The sequence below is a fragment of the Ambystoma mexicanum genome, chromosome 8, assembly GCF_040938575.1.
Source record: "Ambystoma mexicanum isolate Mex_15411 chromosome 8, UKY_AmexF1_1, whole genome shotgun sequence".
Taxonomy (NCBI): Eukaryota; Metazoa; Chordata; class Amphibia; order Caudata; family Ambystomatidae; genus Ambystoma; species Ambystoma mexicanum.
In genome coordinates, this window is record NC_090929.1 from 35,048,586 (window position 1) to 35,068,827 (window position 20,242).

The 20,242-nt window shown below is 50.1% G+C and overlaps 1 protein-coding gene across 2 annotated transcripts in view; it reads left to right on the forward strand.

Annotated features, from left to right (window-relative positions):
- The window catches only part of PTPA (protein phosphatase 2 phosphatase activator), a 698,483-nt gene that overhangs the window by 334,380 nt on the left and 343,861 nt on the right, over positions 1-20,242 (forward strand). For both annotated transcript variants that reach the window (XM_069609220.1, XM_069609221.1), the window contains exons 6-8: positions 667-766; positions 1,095-1,219; positions 13,278-13,378. In XM_069609220.1, the coding sequence (XP_069465321.1) occupies positions 667-766; positions 1,095-1,219; positions 13,278-13,378 (326 nt within the window). The remainder of the gene's footprint in view (positions 1-666; positions 767-1,094; positions 1,220-13,277; positions 13,379-20,242) is intronic.

The window sequence follows — 20,242 nt, forward strand, 5'->3', positions numbered from 1 at the left end:
ATTAGTAAGAACCATAGCAAGAGCGAGCGAGGGGGAGAAAGAATAGAATAGACAGAGAATAAGGAGACTTAAGATCAGGGGACGGAGTGAGAGGGAGATTGTGAACAGGGGAATGTTTGGAGAAACACATCCACCATTTTCAGCCATCTTTAAGACCAAGGGACTGAAACTGATAAAGCCCTGGCCTTTAGGCCTCACCCTTCCCCAGGGTGGAGAGGCTTGCTTAGCCTGTAGGGGCTACCGATCTCTAGTGTTCTCCCTGATTTGAGACAATAGGGATTCCTGGGTTACGGTGGAGGGAGCCCACAGGAGGATGAGGGACCAGCTAGAAAATCTCTTTAGTCGAATTAACCTGCAGTCTCAAACCCCACACTACATGGTTTAGCAAATCTTACTAATGAAAACTTTTTTTCCCCTCTCCCGCAATCTCAACAAACCATACAGCTATCCAACAGTCACCAACCCAACCATCTGTCTGGTATATATCCTTTGACACATTGAATACCTGCAAATGCTTACCATATCATGCACGGTCCTGTGGGGTCTTGGAGGCGAATGGTTATCCATCCAGACCGTTCCTGTGCCTTGGTACTTGCGCAGCGCTGGAGGTTGGCTAGTAGCTGCAGCCAAAGCCTCTCGCTCATGAAGTCGCCATCTCTCTTCTAGGACACGAAGCTGCCTTTGCTGCCTTTCTCTGCTGCCTCTGCAAGGTTGGAGTTCTGAAGGTGGATGACCAGCTGGCCATCGTTTTCCAAATCTTTAATAGGTGAGGAACTAAATCCTGCTCTCTAGGCTGCAATGAACTGGAATTGCTATTGGAAGGCAACACTCTGGTACAATGGTTTCATTTATAGCATGTAGTCCTGCCCCATTTCATGGTCTTCCTTCATCACTTTACAAAACTCTCCCCACCCACACCTCACATGGATGCACTGCTCCTTTTTTGAACTGCGCCTCTCTCTCATACTGGGGGAGGCGGGAGGGCCACAACTCTGGCACATTGCTGCAAACATTCCCCTCCTCGCCCTTGTCCTCTACTCTGCCCTTGACTCCATCTCCAGTCCCCTCATGCTCCTTCTCTTCTTTCTTCACAGGTATTTGGAGGTGATGCGGAAGCTCCAGAAGACGTACCGCATGGAGCCAGCTGGAAGCCAAGGCGTGTGGGGACTCGATGACTTCCAGTTTCTTCCATTTATATGGGGAAGTGCCCAACTGATCGGTATGTTTGATTCAATTTGATCCGCCATGGTCTGCTTTTGCGCTTAGTGATCTATGGTGCTTCCAGAAATAGTTCTCTGATGAATGTGAGAGTGGCAATTCATTCATGCCTTGCGCGTGCCACAAGAATGGTGCATTGTGGTTTGTCATATCCTTTGTGGTGGGGATTATCTGCATATCTGCATTGCTGGGTAGTTCTATGTGCTGGAGGTGGGTTGTGCCCCTCTAAGTTATACAGTTAGGCATAGCTTTCTGGGTCCTCGTATTCTCTTCCGTAGTGGATGATGGATGACCTCTGCTGCAAGTTCTAGGTACCTTTTAAGGAATGGCACTACCTCTGTGAGCTCTACTGTTTGTTCCTTTTTAAGGGAGGCCTGTAGCTATGTATGTTTTGTTGTTTGGTCCTGTCCAATGGGGGATGCCTTCCCGGAGTATCCCAGCTCCATTATGTCAACTATGACAAATCCCCTTTACAGCTCCAACACCCTCTCAGCTCTGTTACATGTTTTGTATTCACAGTTAAAGCTTATGCCAGTAGTTACTACCCCTATAACAGTTACAATGTATGCTTGTAAACCCTACCCATATACAGCTCTCTGTTGCTTCCTGAAACTACCTTTGAGCTCCGCATGTACCCAAAATAAAATAAAATGGGGAAGAACTTGGAGTGGTGTGACTTTTCCTTTTTTTGATCATGTGACCTGAACGGCAGAAAATACAGTGTAAGGAGTGCTTGAAGTTACTGGATTGCTGCTTGCAGGCAGGAAAGGCACCAGGAGAGGAACTGCCGCTGGCAGAGAAGCAATCCTTGCTGTAGGCTTTGCATGTGCAGCAGAGGACAGAGCCAGAAAGACTACTTTGAATAGCAATACTGGAGGATGTAGCAGAAGAGGCGAAACAGCAGGTAGTGCTCACGGATGATGATCATATTCCTACAGCAACAGGAAAGCCAAAAGGGAAATGTACCTCCAGCCCGTCCTTCAGTCGCGCAGTGTAGGAAGGACAGGGAACAAAAGGGAGCAAGTTTACCAAGAGATCGCCAGGTGGGGAGATGCGAAGGATGTGCCTGACCCAGAACATAAGAGAAACCAGCGTCCTTGTGAGGGTGAAAATGAGGAAAAAGTCAGTTATGATGCATACGCGGAAATGTGGTCCCAGGGCCCAACAGTCCACGGGAGAGTTAAGTCATTATGAGTTGCCCCCTGAGAATGGCGGTGTAAAAGACCCAGCAGCATTGAAGGAGTGAAGACTCCTCTACGTGGGACGCTATGAACTGAGGTTCCAAGACCCAGCTACAGTCTGTGAAGAAGAGTGACCATCACCTGGTTGGCATACTGTGAAGAGAGGTCCCAAGACCCAGCAACAGTCAAGGAAGGAGAGTGAACCATCATCTCGGTGGCATGCTGTGGAGTGAGGTCCCGTGACCCAGCAACAGTCAAGGAAGCAGAGTGAACCATCTGGGTGGCATGCTGTGCAGTGAGGTCCCATAACCCAGCAACAGTCAAGGAAGGAGAGTGAACCATCATCTGGGTAGCATGCTGGGAAGTGAGGTCCCAAGACCCAGCAACAGTCAAGGAAGGAGAGCGAACCATCATCTGGGTGGCATGCTGTGGAGTGAGGTCCCAAAACCCAGAACTCGGTTGCTGTCCAAGGACTGAACAGTGGTTTGAGCAAGGTGGAGAGAAAGTACCATGGAGAATGATGGAGACCACAAAATCACTTAAATCCTGCAGTAAGGACCTCCCCGGCAGCAGTGTTCTCCATCTCCTGGATCCCAATGACTTCCATTGTCTTGAGGGAAAGAAACAAAATCTGAGTGACATTATTCTTTTGCTAGGAAATTACTGCACATGCGTGTGGTGGATGATGGGCACAACAGTGAGTTTTGGTACCGGTCTTGTGGAGGATGGCTATAAATCTCCACGGGATTAGTTGCTATTTGGCTAAAGAGAGAGAGATTGTGTTCCAGGGTCATTGTTTATCTGCTGGTGGATGGGTGGAGTTGTGTAGATTTCTTATTTGATCCTGTTTGCTGAAGTCTAGCTGATGATTTGTGTTGGCTTCTGATGGTGCTGGAGGCCAGACGTCGGTGTGTTTTATGTTCACTCCTGTCCGGTAGCTTGTGGCTGGAGTTCTTCTCTTATGTTTACACTTGTCTGGTGGAGGGAGGCAGGAGTTACATGTTTCGCATTTGCTCTTCTCTGGCGGTATTCTGTCTCTGTAGGTTCCACTTTTCTTTGCTGCCTATCATGCTGGTGCAGTTTGTTCCACACGTGGCTCCTATTTGTTGGCTCATGGTTTGCAGTGGTTGAGTTTGTTAGTTCAGGCATTCTATAGCACTCCGTTTCATCTTGGTGGGTGGTTGGTGTTTTACATGATTTATGTTGGCACCTGTTTACTGGGAGAACCATGAGGCAATGTATGTTCTTGTGTGGTATAGCATGGCTGGTCAATGTTGGCTGCAGATTCACTTCTCTTGTTAGCTCCTCACTGATGGAGGGTAGCTGCAGTCTTGCTCATGTTATGTTTGGTCTTGCCTGGTGTACAATGGGTCTGGTGTATAATGGTTAGTTTGTGTTGACTCCTTCTGGTGGAGGATGGCTAAAGGTTTCCCAGTCCCATGCTGGATCTTGTTGGTTGGACGAAAGCTGCTGTTCTGAATATTTTATTTAGGCTTTTGCCTGGCGTGTCCTGGCTGGTTCATAGTGGTGCCTTTTTCCTTGTTGGAAATTTACATGTCGAACTTTGGCTCCTCCCTGGTGGTGGATAGCTGCACTTTTGCCCATTCTCTATTGGCTCTTGGCCTTTCTGGCATGGCTGGTTTGTGTTGGGTCCTGTCTGTTGGAGGATGGCTACAGTTTTCCATGTCCAATGGTGGATGTTACATTGTGGCAAATACAGGTTCGGACAGGCCCTTGGGGAATCGAGTAAAGGTCCGAAGTGCCACCTGGACAGGCCAGCATTGGCCAGTTGTTTTGGGTGCTTATATGGGCTACTAAGAACCATACAGGGCAGCACGTTGGAGCCCAGTGCGCTTGTCTGTGCCTGAGGCAGTCAGTGTATCAGATGCTAATTACATTGAGCACTGGATGCCTGCTGCAGTTGGTTGTGTGCTAATGGAACCTGTGCCCAAGGTTGACAGGATTTACGTTACAAATTCATCAAATTAGAAAGACTAAGTATTAAAGAGATAAATATGTTTCGAGGGGATTGGGTCCTCCGACGTATTCCATATCTATGACATGTAATCACCACAGCTGTGCTGCTTCGGAAACTTTTTCGGCGTCTGCGTCCTGCCTCGATGACGTCGATGCGCCGCCGTCGAGGACCTCCTCCGACGTACGACGTCATCCGATGTGATAAGTAGGACGCACGACGCCAGTAGCCTCAGTTCCGTTTTTTCCGCGAACGTGTTGCTTCGTGTTTCTCGGTTCTAGCCTCGACTCATTGGAGTTCTGTTCTTTCCGGTTCTTCGAACCTGTTCGTTTGTGATATTCCTTCGACGATGTCTTCCACTTCGTCTTCAACCCCGCGTCCGGGCTTCAAGAAGTGCGGGGAGTGTGGGTCCAAGATGTCGGTGACTGACTCGCACGATGCCTGCCTCTGGTGCCTCGGGGAGGCCCACGACACGGATGACTGTGTCGACTGCCTGTCGCTCACGTCCAAGGCCTTACGCGAACGTAAGAAGAAATTGTCGGTAGGTCGGGTGTCCAAGCCCCGGAAGTCGAAGTCGGCGGGGCTTTCGACGGATGATTCGAGGGGTGACTCTCCGCGTCATCGTCGGAAGTCTCGTCGGTCTTCTTCTAGGAGTCGGTCTCGCCACTCCTCAGCCTCTTCGAGGCATTCTCGGAAGCGCCGACACCGGTCGCCTTCCAGGTCCTCTTCAGAGGACTCTGCCCGGCACGTCGGTTACCCCACCAGCCGTGCGACGCCGGAGGAATGGGCTTCCTTCGGGAAGAAGATGTTGGCGATTCTTGAGTCGCAGGGTACTCAACCGTCCGCGCCCCCGAGTGGGGTCGGCCGTGAGAGGTCGAGAGCCACCGCTCGCAAGAGTGGTCGGCGCGAGTCACGGGAGAGGTCCCGTTCGGACAAGGGGGCTCGTTCTCGCCGTACCCGTTCCAGGTCCCGGTCCTCGACGCGATCGAGACCGTGTGCACCTGTGATGTCTTCGAGGAAGACATCGACGTCTGAGGCGTCGAGGGCGTCGACAGGCTTTCTCGAGGCTCCGGCTCCGAGGAAGTCGTCGAAGCCGTCGACGGTCAGGTCGTCGAGGGACACGCTCGGAGCTCCGGCTTCGAGGGCTGTGTCGACGCCGCCGATACTGGAGGCGCTGCATCTGACGTCGACGCCGATTTCCTCGACGTCGACGCCGATCCTCTCGGCGCCGTTGCCGGTTTTCTCGACGTCGGCGCCGATTCGCTCGACGCCATCGACGCCTTTCGTGTCGGAGGTGCCCCGTGTCTCGGGTGTTCCCCCTAGGAAGGCTCTGGTTAAGAGCAGGCACTCTCGGGTGCCTTTCCACCACTTGGATTATATTTCAGAGGCGGATGAGGATTCGGATGGCCTGGTTCCTAGTCAGGTGCCGGATGACATTGTCTCGGGCCATAGTCAATTTGACGATTTGAGGCAGTCGCTGCATGATGCCAGTGGACTGGACACCTCTCCGGAGGTGGAATTTGGTCGGCCTGAGCCTGGCTCCCATGCCGATTCCTCATACCGGCGCCTTATGGCTAGGGTGTCTGAGTATCTGGGATGGTCTGCTCCCCCAGGGGAGTTTGTGCAGGATGATCTGACGGACATCCTTGATGTTGGTCCCCCAACTGACCCGGTACTGCCGTTCCATATGGCTTTACAGCGTAGGGTGGCGGCGGCTTGGACTGCTCCGGAGAGTCTCCCGGCAGTGGGCAGATCCTTGTCGCGAAAATACCGTCCAGCCAGTGGCGACCCCTGCTACTTGACCAGGCACCCCACTCCGGAAAGTTTGGTGGTGCAGGCGGCCACGGCCCCGGCAAAGCAGGCGTCGTACCCTACCATCCCTCCTGATAGGGACGACAAACGTTTTGATGGCTGGGCGAAGAAGGTGTTTTCTTCTGGTGGTATGGCGCTTCAGGCGGCCAACTCCGTTTGTGCCTTGTCGCGTTTCACGCACACTCTGTGGAACTGTGTTGCGTTAGCGGCTGAACATATTCCCGAAGGGGTCGAACGGGATGGTTTCCTTGCTATGGTCCAGGATGGTAAGGATGCCATGTGTGAGTCCGTTCAGTCGGGTTTGGACTTAGCTGAATGCGTCAGTAGGTCCATGGCGGCGAGCACCGTGATACGCAGGTTTGCGTGGTTGCGGAAGTCGGGGTTTGCTCCTGATGTGCAGTCCCGGCTCCTCAACATGCCCTTTGATGGTGAACATCTTTTTGGCAGCAAGGCTGACGAGAGCCTTGAGAGGTTGCAGACCTCAAAAGCTGCAGCGAAGTCGTTGGGCGCTGCAGTTCGCCAACCTCCGCTTTTTCGTCCTAGGGGACAGCAGTGGAGGGGTGGCTCCTTTCGCTATTACTCGTCCTTTGGTAGAGCGAGAGGAGCTGGCAGTCAAAGGGGCCAACGCAGGGGTACCAGAGGTGGACGACAAGGTACCCGTGGTGCCAGGGCCGCTCGGGCAGTTGCCTCTTTGCCCTCAGGTAACGCCGCAGCCGCTCCTACTCAGTCATGAGGCCATGTACCATGGTTCGCCGGTTGGGGGAAGGCTGGCGCAGCATCTTGTAGAGTGGCGTGCCATTACTTCAGATGTGTGGGTTCTGGAGATCATAACCCACGGCTACTGTCTTCCCTTTCGGCACAGGCCTCGCGACAATCCACCGGGGAACCTCTCTTTGAAGTGTCCGGATCCGCTCCTTGCGCAGGAAATTCAAGCCCTGCTGGAGAAAGGCGCCATAGAACTGGTGCCTGTAGCGGAGAGGAACAAGGGATGGTATTCCCCTTATTTTTTGATTTCGAAGAAAGACGGGGGATTGAGACCCATCATGGACTTGCGCGGTTTGAACAAACTCCTCAGGAAGGACAAGTTCAAGATGGTTACTCTCTCTCAAGTCCTCCAGGCCCTTCAGCTTCAGGACTGGTTGGTGTCACTCGACCTCAAGGATGCTTACTTCCATGTGCCGATCCATCCCAAGCACAAGAAGTACCTGAGGTTCGCGGTTGGCGACTCGCACTTTCAGTTTCGGGTCCTGCCGTTCGGTTTGACCTCCGCCCCGAGGGTTTTCACCAAGCTCATGGTGGTGGTGGCAGCGCATCTCAGGCAAGGGGGGATTCACGTCTACCCCTACCTGGACGATTGGTTGATCAGGGGGAGCTCTCCCGAGCAAGTCCTGGATCATCTGTCCGTCGCCTGCCTCTCCCTTCACAGGCTGGGCTTCTCCCTCAATTTAAAGAAGTCCCGTTTGACGCCAACACAGAGGCTCCAGTACATCGGAGCAGTGCTCAACACTTCCCTGGGGCAGTGTTTTCCTCCCCAGGTGAGGGCTCTTCACATTCAGCAGATGGTGCACAAGTTTCAGCATGCCCAGACGCTCCCGGCGTTCGAGTTCTTGAGGTTGCTCGGCCTCATGGCATCCTGCATTCTTCTGGTGCCAGAGGCTCGCCTGCGGATGAGATCTTTGCAGTGGGCACTCAAGACGCAATGGTCGCAGTCCTCCGGCAGGATGTCGGACCCGGTTCAGGTGCCGCCCTCGGTCGCCCGGGACCTTCTGTGGTGGGCTGTCGAAGGCAACTTGAGGAAGGGGGCTCCGTTTTGGCTACCCTGGCCGGAGGTGACGATCGTGACGGATGCATCCCTCACGGGTTGGGGAGCTCATGCCAACGGGCTGACAGTCAGCGGTCGTTGGTCTCCGTCGGAGTCCAGACTCCATATCAATCTGTTGGAGCTGAGGGCCGTCAGGCTAGCCCTGAAGGCTTTTCTGCCGACTGTGCGAGGAAAGGCTGTCCTGATCATGACGGACAACACTGTGGCCATGCACTACCTCAACAAAAAGGGGGGGGCAGGGTCACTTCCTCTGTGCAGGGAGGCGATGCAGCTCGAGTTCTGGGCCATCCGGCAGGAAGTTTCGATCTCGGCAGTTCATCTGGCCGGAGACGAAAACGTGACGGCGGACGCTCTGAGCAGGCAGAGCGCGATCTCTCACGAGTGGGAGTTGGCTCAGGAGATTCTCCTGGAGATCTTCGCCCTTTGGGGGACCCCTCAAGTGGATCTCTTCGCCTCCAGTGTCAACCGGAAGTGCGAGAGGTTTTGCTCGCGGGAATTTCCTCCGAAAGGAGCCTTAGGCGACGCGTTTGTGGTGGAGTGGTCATTCCCGCTGCTGTACGCGTTTCCTCCAGTCCCCGTCATCCCGCAAGTGCTGCGGAGGTTGCGGAAGTTCGGTTCCCGGATGATCCTCATTGCTCCGGCGTGGGCTCGGAGGACGTGGTACCCGGACCTTCTCGACTTGTCCATCTGCCCTCCACGTCGTCTTCCCTACCGAGACGATCTGCTCTCACGGGAGGGGGGTCAGGTTCTCCATCCAGAGGTCGGATCCCTCAACCTTCACGCTTGGCTTCTGAAAGGTTGAGGTATAAGGATTGGGACCTCCCTGAAGACGTGATGGAGGTGTTGCTTTCGGCCCGAAGGCCCGCAACTAAGTCTCTGTACCGTTGCCGTTGGCGTAAGTTCTGCGACTGGTGCAGAGTTCAGAATGTGGATCCTTTTGCATGTGACATCCCCATGGTTCTGTCCTTTTTGCTTTCTTTGGCCCACAGGGGCTTGCAAGTGGGTACCATTAAAGGTTACCTGGCGGCGCTGTCCATCTTTAAGCGCTCATCTGAAGAATGTTCTTACTTTAAAATCCCTTTAATTTCACAGTTTCTGAAAGGGCTCACTAATGTGTTCCCTCCGTCGCCTTTCCTGGTGCCCGGTTGGGATTTAAACCTTGTTCTTAGGTTTCTTATGGGTGCTCCGTTTGAGCCTTTACATTCTTGCCCTTTGAGGCTGTTGACTTTGAAAACTGCGTTTCTAGTTGCGGTTACTTCCGCTCGCAGAGTGAGTGAGTTACAGGCACTTTCTGTTAAGCCACCCTTCACTGTATTTCACAAGGACAGGGTTGTCCTTCGAGTTCGTCCTTCTTTTCTTCCAAAGGTAGTGACGGAATTTCATTTGGCCCAGAAGATTGTTCTTCCGGCTTTCTATCCTCCTCCGCATCCTGGTAAGGAAGGGGAGAGGCTCCATAGGCTTGATCCTAGGAGAGCTTTGAGCTTTTATGTTTCTCGCATGTCCCGGGTCAGAGTGGACGATCAACTCTTTATTGGTTACGCTGGTAAGCGCTTGGGGCAAGCTGTGACGAAACAGTCTTTGTCACGCTGGATTATTTTGGCCATCTCGGAGTGTTACCGCTTGGCGGGTAAGAACCCACCGGCTGGCTTGCGGGCCCATTCTACCAGGGGCGTGGCTGCATCTACTGCCCTGCAGAGGGGTGTTCCTATTCGCAACATCTGTGATGCTGCCACCTGGGCTTCAGTACATACATTTGTACGGCATTATTCCCTCGATTCCATCAGAGGGCAGGATCTGGCCTTTGGCAAGGCGGTCCTTTGCTCTGCTATTTGATTGGCTATTCTAAATTTTGTTTCTAAATTCTTTCCCTCCTCCTTGATTTGGTACTGCTTTGGGAGTCTGTCATAGATATGGAATACGTCGGAGGACCCAATCCCCTCGAAGAACAAGTTACTTTCTTACCTGGTAACGTTCTTTCGAAGGGATGGTCCGACGACGTATTCCATATCGCTCCCACCCTGCCTTCCCCGCTGCAGAATTTCTGTTGCGATTGCAGCTTACGTTCCGCAAGGCTTTGTGTCGGACTGGCAGTTGACTAATGTCACACTTTCTGGGGGAAAAAACTACAACTGAGGCTACTGGCGTCGTGCGTCCTACTTATCACATCGGATGACGTCGTACGTCGGAGGAGGTCCTCGACGGCGGCGCATCGACGTCATCGAGGCAGGACGCAGACGCCGAAAAAGTTTCCGAAGCAGCACAGCTGTGGTGATTACATGTCATAGATATGGAATACGTCGTCGGACCATCCCTTCGAAAGAACGTTACCAGGTAAGAAAGTAACTTGTTCTTTGGGAGATGACTACCCTGAAACACTATTTAGAGGAACAAAAAATTCCACGTGGCCTTCACATTCTAATACTTCCAGATTTTGAAAATCCTTTGGATGGTGATTTAGCCACCCAATGGGAAGAGAATCTTGCGACTACTTAGAATAACATGATCATGTTGATTGAGCGTGCAGAACGCAAACATTTGCGTATAACTGTGCAAATTGATGCAATTAAAAAATAGATGACTTTGATGCACCCTTAACCACTAAAGACAAACATTTCAAGACCATGTATTCTATATTAGGATCCTGTACATCGACCACCCTTTACAACCTCTTTACCCTCCCACTTTTCAGAGACCTAGAAGACTTCGGCATAGCTTTCACAAACTATGCCGATGACGCACAAATTCTTCTCCCCCTAACAGGAAACTACGAACAAGACCTCCACACCCTGCAGCTAACATATGCACGCATCCAGGCTTGGATGTCAGCCAATGGGCTCTGCTTAAACGGGGAAAAAACGGAAATCTTGCTAGTAGGCCCCAAAGACGCCCTAAAAAAACAATGTGAAGTATAATTCATTCATTATTGAGAATACTACCATTACAGCCTCACATCAGTGAAAACCCTTGGGGTTTCCCCCGACTCTACCCTAAGTATGGACAGACAAGTCAGCGCCATCTCATCCGCCGCTGCCCTCATGACAAAAATTATAAATGCAGTAAAACCTCACCTTTCTACAAGCAATCTCCTTAACATTGCGAGAGCCACAATTGGAGCAAAACTTGACTACTGTAACATCCTTCTCGTAGGCACTTCTGCCAATAACATTAACAGACTACAGATTGCACAAAACAACGCCCTCAGAGCCGCCCTTAGCATCCCCAAGAGAGAGCATATCTCCTAGGCAAGAAAGGACGCCCATTGGCTCCCAATCAGAGAATGCATAACATTCAAACCCCTCATACACAACTGCCTCGCCAAGACCGTCCCAGAATACACCAGACTACAGCCCACAGACCTAAACGTGACCAATACTCCCACCTACTATCGATCCCAGCTTTCAACAGAGCTAAAGCAGGCGGCACCAGGTTCGAAGTATTAGCCCCAATAGCCTGGAACGCACTACCTCTCAACTTAAGAAGCGAAAAATCTCTGTGTTCAGAAAACTGCTAAAAACAGTTATTTAACTAACACCTTTTACAAATGTACTTTCTCCACCCTGTTCCACTGTAACCCTTGGAACTCTTTCTCTACACTGTCACTGAACATGTACCAACTTCTTCACTACTTATGTGTTACATGTCCTACTGTACTAAGTAACTTGCTGGAACAGCGCCACGATGCCTCCGGGCCGCAGGGCGCTTTATAAATTCAAATTAAATAAAAATAAAATATATTACACCAACACCAAGATGAGATTAAACTACGTAAATCTTGCAAATTCTCCCGAGATGACCGGGACTATAAAGATACCAGGGTGCATACATACCAACCAAAATATGACAACCTGCCCCGTTCTAGAACAAGCAGTGCAGCCTCATCACTTGTAAATTCAGATATAGAGAGCGACTTGGAACCACCAACCATTGGTACACAGCACCTTGGCTATACTCATTTTGAATTATTTTGTAAATATTTTGCACTTGCACAATGTGGATGTGTAACTCTTTGCATGCTTATATGAGCTACTTTAATGACTTCCTAGACTATGCACCTGGTAACTGTAAACAATTTGACTAGCTCAATATTCTTGAAATGCACAATTTCATTTCATCATTTGTATAGTGCCTTTCACCATGGGTATGTTCCCAACGTGCTGTAGGTTGAAAGCCCTATGAGGGACGGAAGTCTGAAGTATGGGAAAGTTAGGCAGTGCTAGTATGCATGTGTTCATAATGGCCGTTAAAGGTTCAGGGCGTGGCTGAGTCCCTTTCAAAAACGGTTTCCCCCAAAATATGCTGTCCGGTTCTGCCATAACTGTTTAGCCAATTCACGCACTTTGATTTGTTAATGAGGGTAACCATTTTTTTTTTTTTTTTTGGGAGAATGGATTGGTTTTTGGCCCCAGTCCAACCATTTGTTTTGCTTGTTGCGTGATGGCTCATGTCTGGTGGTGTTTGGCTGCAGTTGTGCCTGTCGTGTAGTGGCTCGTGTCTGGTGGTAGTTTGGCTGCAGTTTTGCCTATCCTGTGGTGGCTCATGTCTGGTGGTGTTTGGCTGCAGTTTTGCCTAGCCTGTGGAGGCTCATGTCTGGTAGTGTTTGGCTGCTGTTTTGCCTGTCTTGTGGAACCTCATGTCTGGTGGTGTTTGGCTGCAGTTTTGCCTATCCTCTGGAACCTCATGTCTGGTGGTGTTTGGCTGCAGTTGTGCCTGTCGTGTAGTGGCTCATGTCTGGCGGTGTTTGGCTGCAGTTTTGCCTATCCTGTGGAACCTCATGTCTGGTGGTGTTTGGCTGCAGTTTTGCCTATCCTATGGTGGCTCATGTCTGGTGGTGTTTGGCTGCAGTTTTGCCTGTCATGTAGTGGCTCGTGTCTGGCGGTGTTTGGCTGCAGTTTTGCCTGTGCTGTGGAACCTCACGTCTGGTGGTGTTTGGCTGCAGTTTTGCCTATCCTGTGGAACCTCATGTCTGGTGGTGTTTGGCTGCAGTTTTGCCTATCCTGTGGAACCTCATGTCTGGTGGTGTTTGGCTGCAGTTTTGCTTATCCTGTGGAACCTCATGTCTGGTGGTGTTTGGCTGCAGTTTTGCCTATCCTGTGGAACCTCATGTCTGGTGGTGTTTGACTGTAGCTTTGCTTGTCTTGTGGAGGCTCATGTCTGGTGGTGTTTGGATGCAGTTTTGCCTGTCCTATGCTGGCTCATGTCTAGTGGTGTTGACTGCAGTTTTGCCTGTGCTGTGGTGGCTCCTATTTTACGTTGAATGTTAATTTTCTAGATCACCCGACATTGGAGCCCCGGCATTTTGTGGATGAGAAGGTGGTAAACGAGAACCATAAAGACTATATATTCCTGGAGTGCATCCGCTTCATTACAGAGGTAGGCAAGACACCGTACATTTTGAATGTTTTAGAGTTTTTTTTTTTTTAGTTTACAAGTGAAATTACACGAATAAGACACATTTACAAAGCTGTGAGAGGGCTCCATTTTATAGATTCCCTATCATTTCTGAATGATCCCCCTTGTGACTCTGGGGTGTATAGAACGCTAGCTCTCACACACATGGATGTATACCACCAAGGAGTTAACAAAGATGTCACTTGGAAAAACCCAGGTGGAAAAGAGCAACAAGTGAATCGCTACCCATCTACGATTATATGCTCTGTGGGTCCCCCCTGCGTCCTGTTACTTTATGGCAGCATTGCAGAAGTGAGGAGAGGAGGCAGGAGAGGACTATGGAGAGCATGCAAAAATGTAATTTTCCAAAACGGGAAAGCAGCATTGGTCATGCCAACAGTTACGGGTTTTGTGTAGGCATGGGAAAGGCACTTGCCAGGCACAGCCATAGAGGTTTTAACTACCCATTGTTGTGGTTGCAGGTGCAAAACGGTGCAAGTACCTGGGCATCTAATATCATTGCCTGGCAAAAGCTTAAAATGTCTGCACAAGCCAAAAATGTTGGCTTTGCCAATGCTTTTTTTTTAAACGACTTCTCTGGCTTTGCCAATGCTTGTTTTTAGCAGGACTTCAGACTTCAGTGAAGGACACACAGTTTTTATAAATCAAGGCCTGGTAAGACATTTTTATAATACCAGTAGCGTGTTTACAACTTGAAATTAAGCTATGAACTCTCAGAAGACTACTTTGAACAAACACTGACAGGCACGTTGAATGCAAAGCCTGATGGTAAGGCTTGATTAAAGCGAGCTGAAAGAGTTTCCATGAGGAGGTTTTTTGGGTGGGCAAAGGCAGGAATGGGTGAGAATGGCCATAGGGATTAGCATGGCCATGGGCGGGCATATAAGCAAACACCACCTAGAGGCACTTGGCCTTCAGGAAAGCCCTCCCACATCCTGATTCCCCCCCACCTTTCCCCATGCCCGACCCACTCTCCCTACTTCCCCACACCCCTATCCCCCATACCAGCTATAGTCTCGCCCACCCTCTCCCCGGCACACTCCCTCCCACTTGTTCTTCTGTCAGCAACCAGCCAGGGCTCTGCCACCTCAAATCTCTGCTTAGGGCACCGCCAAACCTTACCGAGGGCCTAAGAGGGTATTCCAGAAACTGGCGCATGACAAGAATCCTGAGAGTAGGCTGAGTATTGCACTCATATGGGCTTGGGGGGCTGGAGGGATGTGGCAATTCATTGCACCTTAGAGAAAGCCTTGGATCTTCCAGGAGGACAATTGGCCGCATCGGATCACTCCTCATAGTCGGCACTGCATGTTAGTGTAAAGCACGTGGGGGTGACCCACGCTGCCGGAAGAAACCTTGACATGGGAGTCTTGTTCCCACTAGAAGGAACTAGGGATGGCCATTTATCACTCCAAGATCCTTTCCCAGGGGTAGTATTGGGTATCCATTTAGCACTTATTCCGTCTGTGATACGCAGCACTGCTCTTTGTACATAGTCGGAACCCAGGATGGGAATATCGTTGCTTTTACAGCTAAGCCATTTCTCCTCTCACACACCGCACCTTTGTAACTTGGCGTAAGGCACAGGCTCATCCCACACACCCTGCACTGGCATGTAACACAGACCCTATCGCACATCATCTCTGCCAGAAGAATGAATCTACCTTTAATGACAAACATTCAAACTGTAGCTTCCCACATAATCTATCTCTTTGAACACCGTTCATCCCTGTGGTTTTACATTTTTTTTTATTATTTGCTTAACAAAGTAACCTTTAACAAAACATAAAAAAGAAACACAAAAGGTAATACTTCATTTAAAATTTGCATAAATACAACATAGTAATATTTCATTTAAAATACAAAGTACAGCGGATAAAGGCGGAAAGAAAAAGAGATAGAAAAAACAGGGAACTAAGAAGCCATGAACGTTAAAACACTTGGCAAACCAATCATGTGACCCTTTCACCAGAATCCAAGATTTCTTTTAAGAAGTGGATTGCATCGACCATCCATTCATTCCCATCATAGGAGTTCATGAGGAGCTGCCACTCTTTCAATATGGTTCTCGGCATAAGGTTGAATACGATGGCCAAAGTAAGTCATACGCCTCGCCTCCAGTGAGCTACAGAGCAATAATATATGGCGCAAGGTCGCCACCTCTTCGGGCAGGGAACACAAGCGACGTAATATCAAGGCCCTTGGCACTTTATTACAAGCACCCAGAATTTCCTTGGTATGGATCAGATTCTGCCGCTGCCTCATCACCCTGCATTGCCACAATCTACTGGGTGACTTCAAGTATTCTGGACAAGTACCGACTGGTCTGATATCAAGCAGTCAATCCGCGTATAGGTGTTATGTTCTGACTTCACTGATTGTGCAATCCAATCCCATTTTTTGAGTCTCCTTTTCAGTGTATTTGGGTTGTGAAGAGCTGTGTCTTTCGAAATACTGTACCTCTCAAAAATCAAATAACACTCCCATTCCCAAGTATTTAAGGCGATCCAGGACTTTTTATGCCTCAGTTGTATCTCTCCCCCATAGGTTATAGATGGTAAAACCTTGGTTTTATAAAATGTTAACACTGGGCTCACGCAGAGAGAAATGTCAACATTTCCTCTTCACAGCGCAAGCTTGAGTAGCAGGCATTGGCCTTTTAGAATGCTGTCTAAACACAGTCCACCCTTGATTGTTTACCTCTGCCGTGCCCATCCAAATGCCATTCGGACATGGGTGACTAGCAGGGTCTTGGCCACCCTCACATACTTTTTAATGGCTGAAATGCACTCCTGCATAATAGCTCCTCCCATTCCTCTCAAATTTTGACTCTGGGCCCTCCGAAGGCGTTCAACCAACAGCACGTTGGCATCATAATTATGGTAAAAGACCCTATACAAATGACTAAATGAATGAAGGAACTGTATGTCCCTCTTCATATGCCATTTCTTCCTGTCTACTCCAATGCAATAATTTCAACTTATAGGTGTTGCAAGTGAAACCTAATAGCACAAACTAAAAGGTACCTGGCGTCCTGCCTCTGCAACATGATGCTCAATAATCTCACAACAGCTATTTAGTTTCAACTTTTTTTAGAAAATATATTTCGAAGGGATTCTGTCCTCTGACATATTCCTTATCTTTGATAATTCGTCTCCAGCTTGCTGGCCTCAGAAATGTTTTCTCTGTAGAGGGCGCTGCCTGTCGACGTCCGCCGAGTCGACGTCCCTCGACAGCCACCGTATCGCGCTGACGTCACCATGCCCATAAATAGCCAAGCGTGGCGTCCGTTGCTCAGTTCTGTTTTTCCGCGCTTCGTGGGGCCTCGGAATATCGTTGCTCAGTTCAGTCAGATAAACCTTCTACATTTACTCAAATACCAACTCATTCTCGATGGCTTCTTCATCGGAACAGACAACGCCGCGATCCAGCTTCAAGAAATGTCGAGACTGCGGTAAAAAAATGTCAAACGGATCCACACGAGCACCATTGTTCAGAGTGTGAGGACTGCATGTCCATGACGGCGAAAGCCTTGAAGGAGCGCAAGGGGAAGCTCAAGAGAGTTAAGTCAGCCAAAACCTCCTCGAAAGTTTCTTCGGCTGAGTCGAGGCATTCGTCTCCTCGCCGTCGAAAGCATTCCCATTCTAGATCTCGAAGTGGCTCCCACCATTCGTCGAGATCGAGTCACTCAAAGAAGAGACGTCCAACGGTGATACCAAGAGCCTCCGGCACGACGCTGAGACCGTCGTCGACATCCTCGAGTAGTATCCCGATCCTCTCGAGTTCTTTGAGGCCTCTTCCAGTTTTCTCGACGCCGTTCTCGGCGCCTTCGAAGCCTGTCACATCGGCGTCGACGACATCGATGTTTTCTCGCCCAATAATGACGAGTTTGGCTCCTTCTGCCTTAGAAATGGGTTTTACGCCATTTCCGAGGTCAGAGCACCCCGGATTATCTTCAATCTATGAAGAAGGGTAGGATTCTGACCAGGAAACCTTCGGTTGCAGAGGACCACACTACCTGTTTCAGAGGATTTCACCTCTGAGGAAAGAAGGTTGAAAGACCTACAGGAGTCATTACATGAGGCAAGTGGGCTGGACACTTCCCCAGAAGTGGAATTTGTTAAACCAGACCCAGGGGAACATGCCGAAACACCCTATAGAACCCTGATGGCAAGGATTATTGAATTTATGGGTTGGTCTGCACCTTCACCTGTTTTTCAACAGGATGACCTGACAGAGATATTAGACAAAGGTCCACAGGAGGATCCTGTGGTCCCCTTCCATGCATCCTTACAAAGAAAGATTTCATCTAATTGGGGAACTCGTGTTATCCCTGCAGTCAATAAAAGATTGTCAGCCAAGTATAGGGTAGCTGCGGCTGACCCTGATTACTTATCAAAACACCGACTCCAGAGAGCCTGGTGGTTCAAGCGGCAACTTCATCAAGCAGCAGGTCCGCTTACCCTACTGTCCCACAGGTTAGAGATGACCAAAGGTACGATTCTATGGCAAAAAAGTATTTTCTGCTTGTAGTATTGTGTTGAAGTCCATCAACGCCACCTGTACGCTTGCCAGGTTCAGTCACACACTGGGAGTGTGCTTCATCAGTGGCTGACTGCATACCCGAAGGAGAGGAAAGGGAAGCCTTCCTTAACATTAAAGATGGCAAGGATGCCATGTGCGAATCACTTCAAACTGGCATCGATTCCCCTGACAGGATCAGCAGGGCCATGGCGGCAAGTACGAAAATCCGCAGGCATGCGTGGTTGTGAAAGTCTGGCTTTGCTCCAGATGTACAGGCCAGACTTTTGAATATGCCCTTTTACGGCTCTTCTTTATTCGGTAAAAAGGCTGATGACAGCCTGGAAAAGTTGCAGACATCTAAAGCAGCAGCACAATCATTAGGAGCTGCAATCCGCCAAACTCCTTTTCGCCCCTCAGGAACCTCTGGAAGAGGAAAGTCCTTTCACTATTATTCTGCATTCGGGAAAGGCAGAGGACAGCCGACTCAAAGAGGCCAAAGGAGATCCACCCGAGGTGGACGGGTCAAAAGTAATAAAGCCGCAGCAGCAGCAGGTGCCTCTTTACCCTCGGCATCTGCATCAGCCGCCCCCAAACCACTCTGAGTGAGGTCTTTCCACACAGAACACCTGTAGGGGGCAGGTTAACTCACCATCTGATGGAATGGCAGGCTATAACGTCAGATGCTTGGGCATTGGAGACAGTTGCCCAGGGTTACTGCCTACCCTTTCTACACATCCCTCATTCACCGGGGCACAGCTCTCTAAAAGTTCCAGATCCGCTCCTCTTGCAGGAAATTATAGACCTGCTAGAGAAAGGTGCCATAGAACTGGTACCTGTAGCGTACAGGAACAAGGGCTGGTAACCCCCCCTACTTTCTCATACCAAAGAAGGACGGAGGACTGAGACCCATCCTGGACTTACGAGAATTGAACAAGTTCCTCAGGAAGGACAAGTTCAAGATGTTCACTCTCTCTCAGATCCTTCAGGCTCTCCAGCTCCAGGACTGGCTGGTATCTCTGGACCTTCAGGATGCTTATTTCCATGTGCCAATCCATCTCAAACACAGGAAATACCTGAGGTTCGCAATTGGCGACTCTCATTATCCATTTCGAGTTCTGCCAGTTGGGCTGACTTCCGCCCCGAGGGTTTTCACCAAGCTAATAGTGGCTGCGAGTCTAAGGAGGGAAGGGATCCACGTCTACCCCGACCTGGACGATTGGCTGATCAGGGCTGTATCTTCGGAACAAGCTCAGATCCAGCTAGATTATGGCTGCCACTTCCTTCACAAACTGGGCTTCTCCCTCAATTTAAAGAAGTCACAGATGATACCATCACAGAGACTCCAGTTCATTGGAGCGGTCCTGGACACTTCCCTGGGAAAAGCCTCGCCACCAGAGGTGAGGGCTCAAGATATTCTGCAGATGGTCAACATGTTCCAAAATGCCCAACGTCTCCCAGCCTTTGACTTTTTTAGGTTGCTAGGCCTCATGGCATCCTGCATCTCCTTGTGCCAGAGGCTCGCCTGAGAATATCTCTTCAGTGGGCACTGAGAACTCAGTGGTCGCAATTCTCAGGGAGAATGACCGATCTCCTCTGGATTCCGGACAAGGTAGCCCACGACCTTCAATGGTGGGCCTATCCAGAGAACATCTTGAAAGGACAACTGTTTGGGCAACCATGCCCGGAGATAACAGTAGTCACAGACGCCTCACTCACGGGGTGGGGAGCCCATGCCAACGACTTGACCATCAGCGGTCGTTGGTCTCCATCGGAGTCCAGATTACATATCAACCTATTAGAGCTGAGAGCGATCAGACTAGCGCTGAAAGCTTTCCTGCCAGCAGTACAGGGGAGAAATGTCCTGATAATGACGGACAACACAGTGGCCATGCACTACCTCAACAAAAGAGGAGGCGTAGGGTCACTGCCACTGTGCAGAGAGGCAATGCAGCTCTGGTTTTGGGCAATTCAGGAAGGAATCTCTCTATCGGCAGTCCACCTAGCCGGAGAGAAGAACTGGACAGCGGACGCTCTGAGCCGGCTCTAGCTCAGGAAGTCCCTCAAGAGATCTTCGCCCTTTGGGGAACCCCTCAGGTGGATCTGTTCGCCACAAGCACCAACAGGAAGTGCGATCTGTTCTGTTCAAGGGAATTTCCCCAGAGAGGAGCTCTAGGAGACGTGTTTGTAGTGGACTGGGATTTCCCACTTCTTTACGCGTTTCCACCAGTCCCTGTTATTCCTCAAATGATCAGGAGGTTGAGAAGATTCCGGAAAACCATGATCCTAATTGCCCCGGACTGG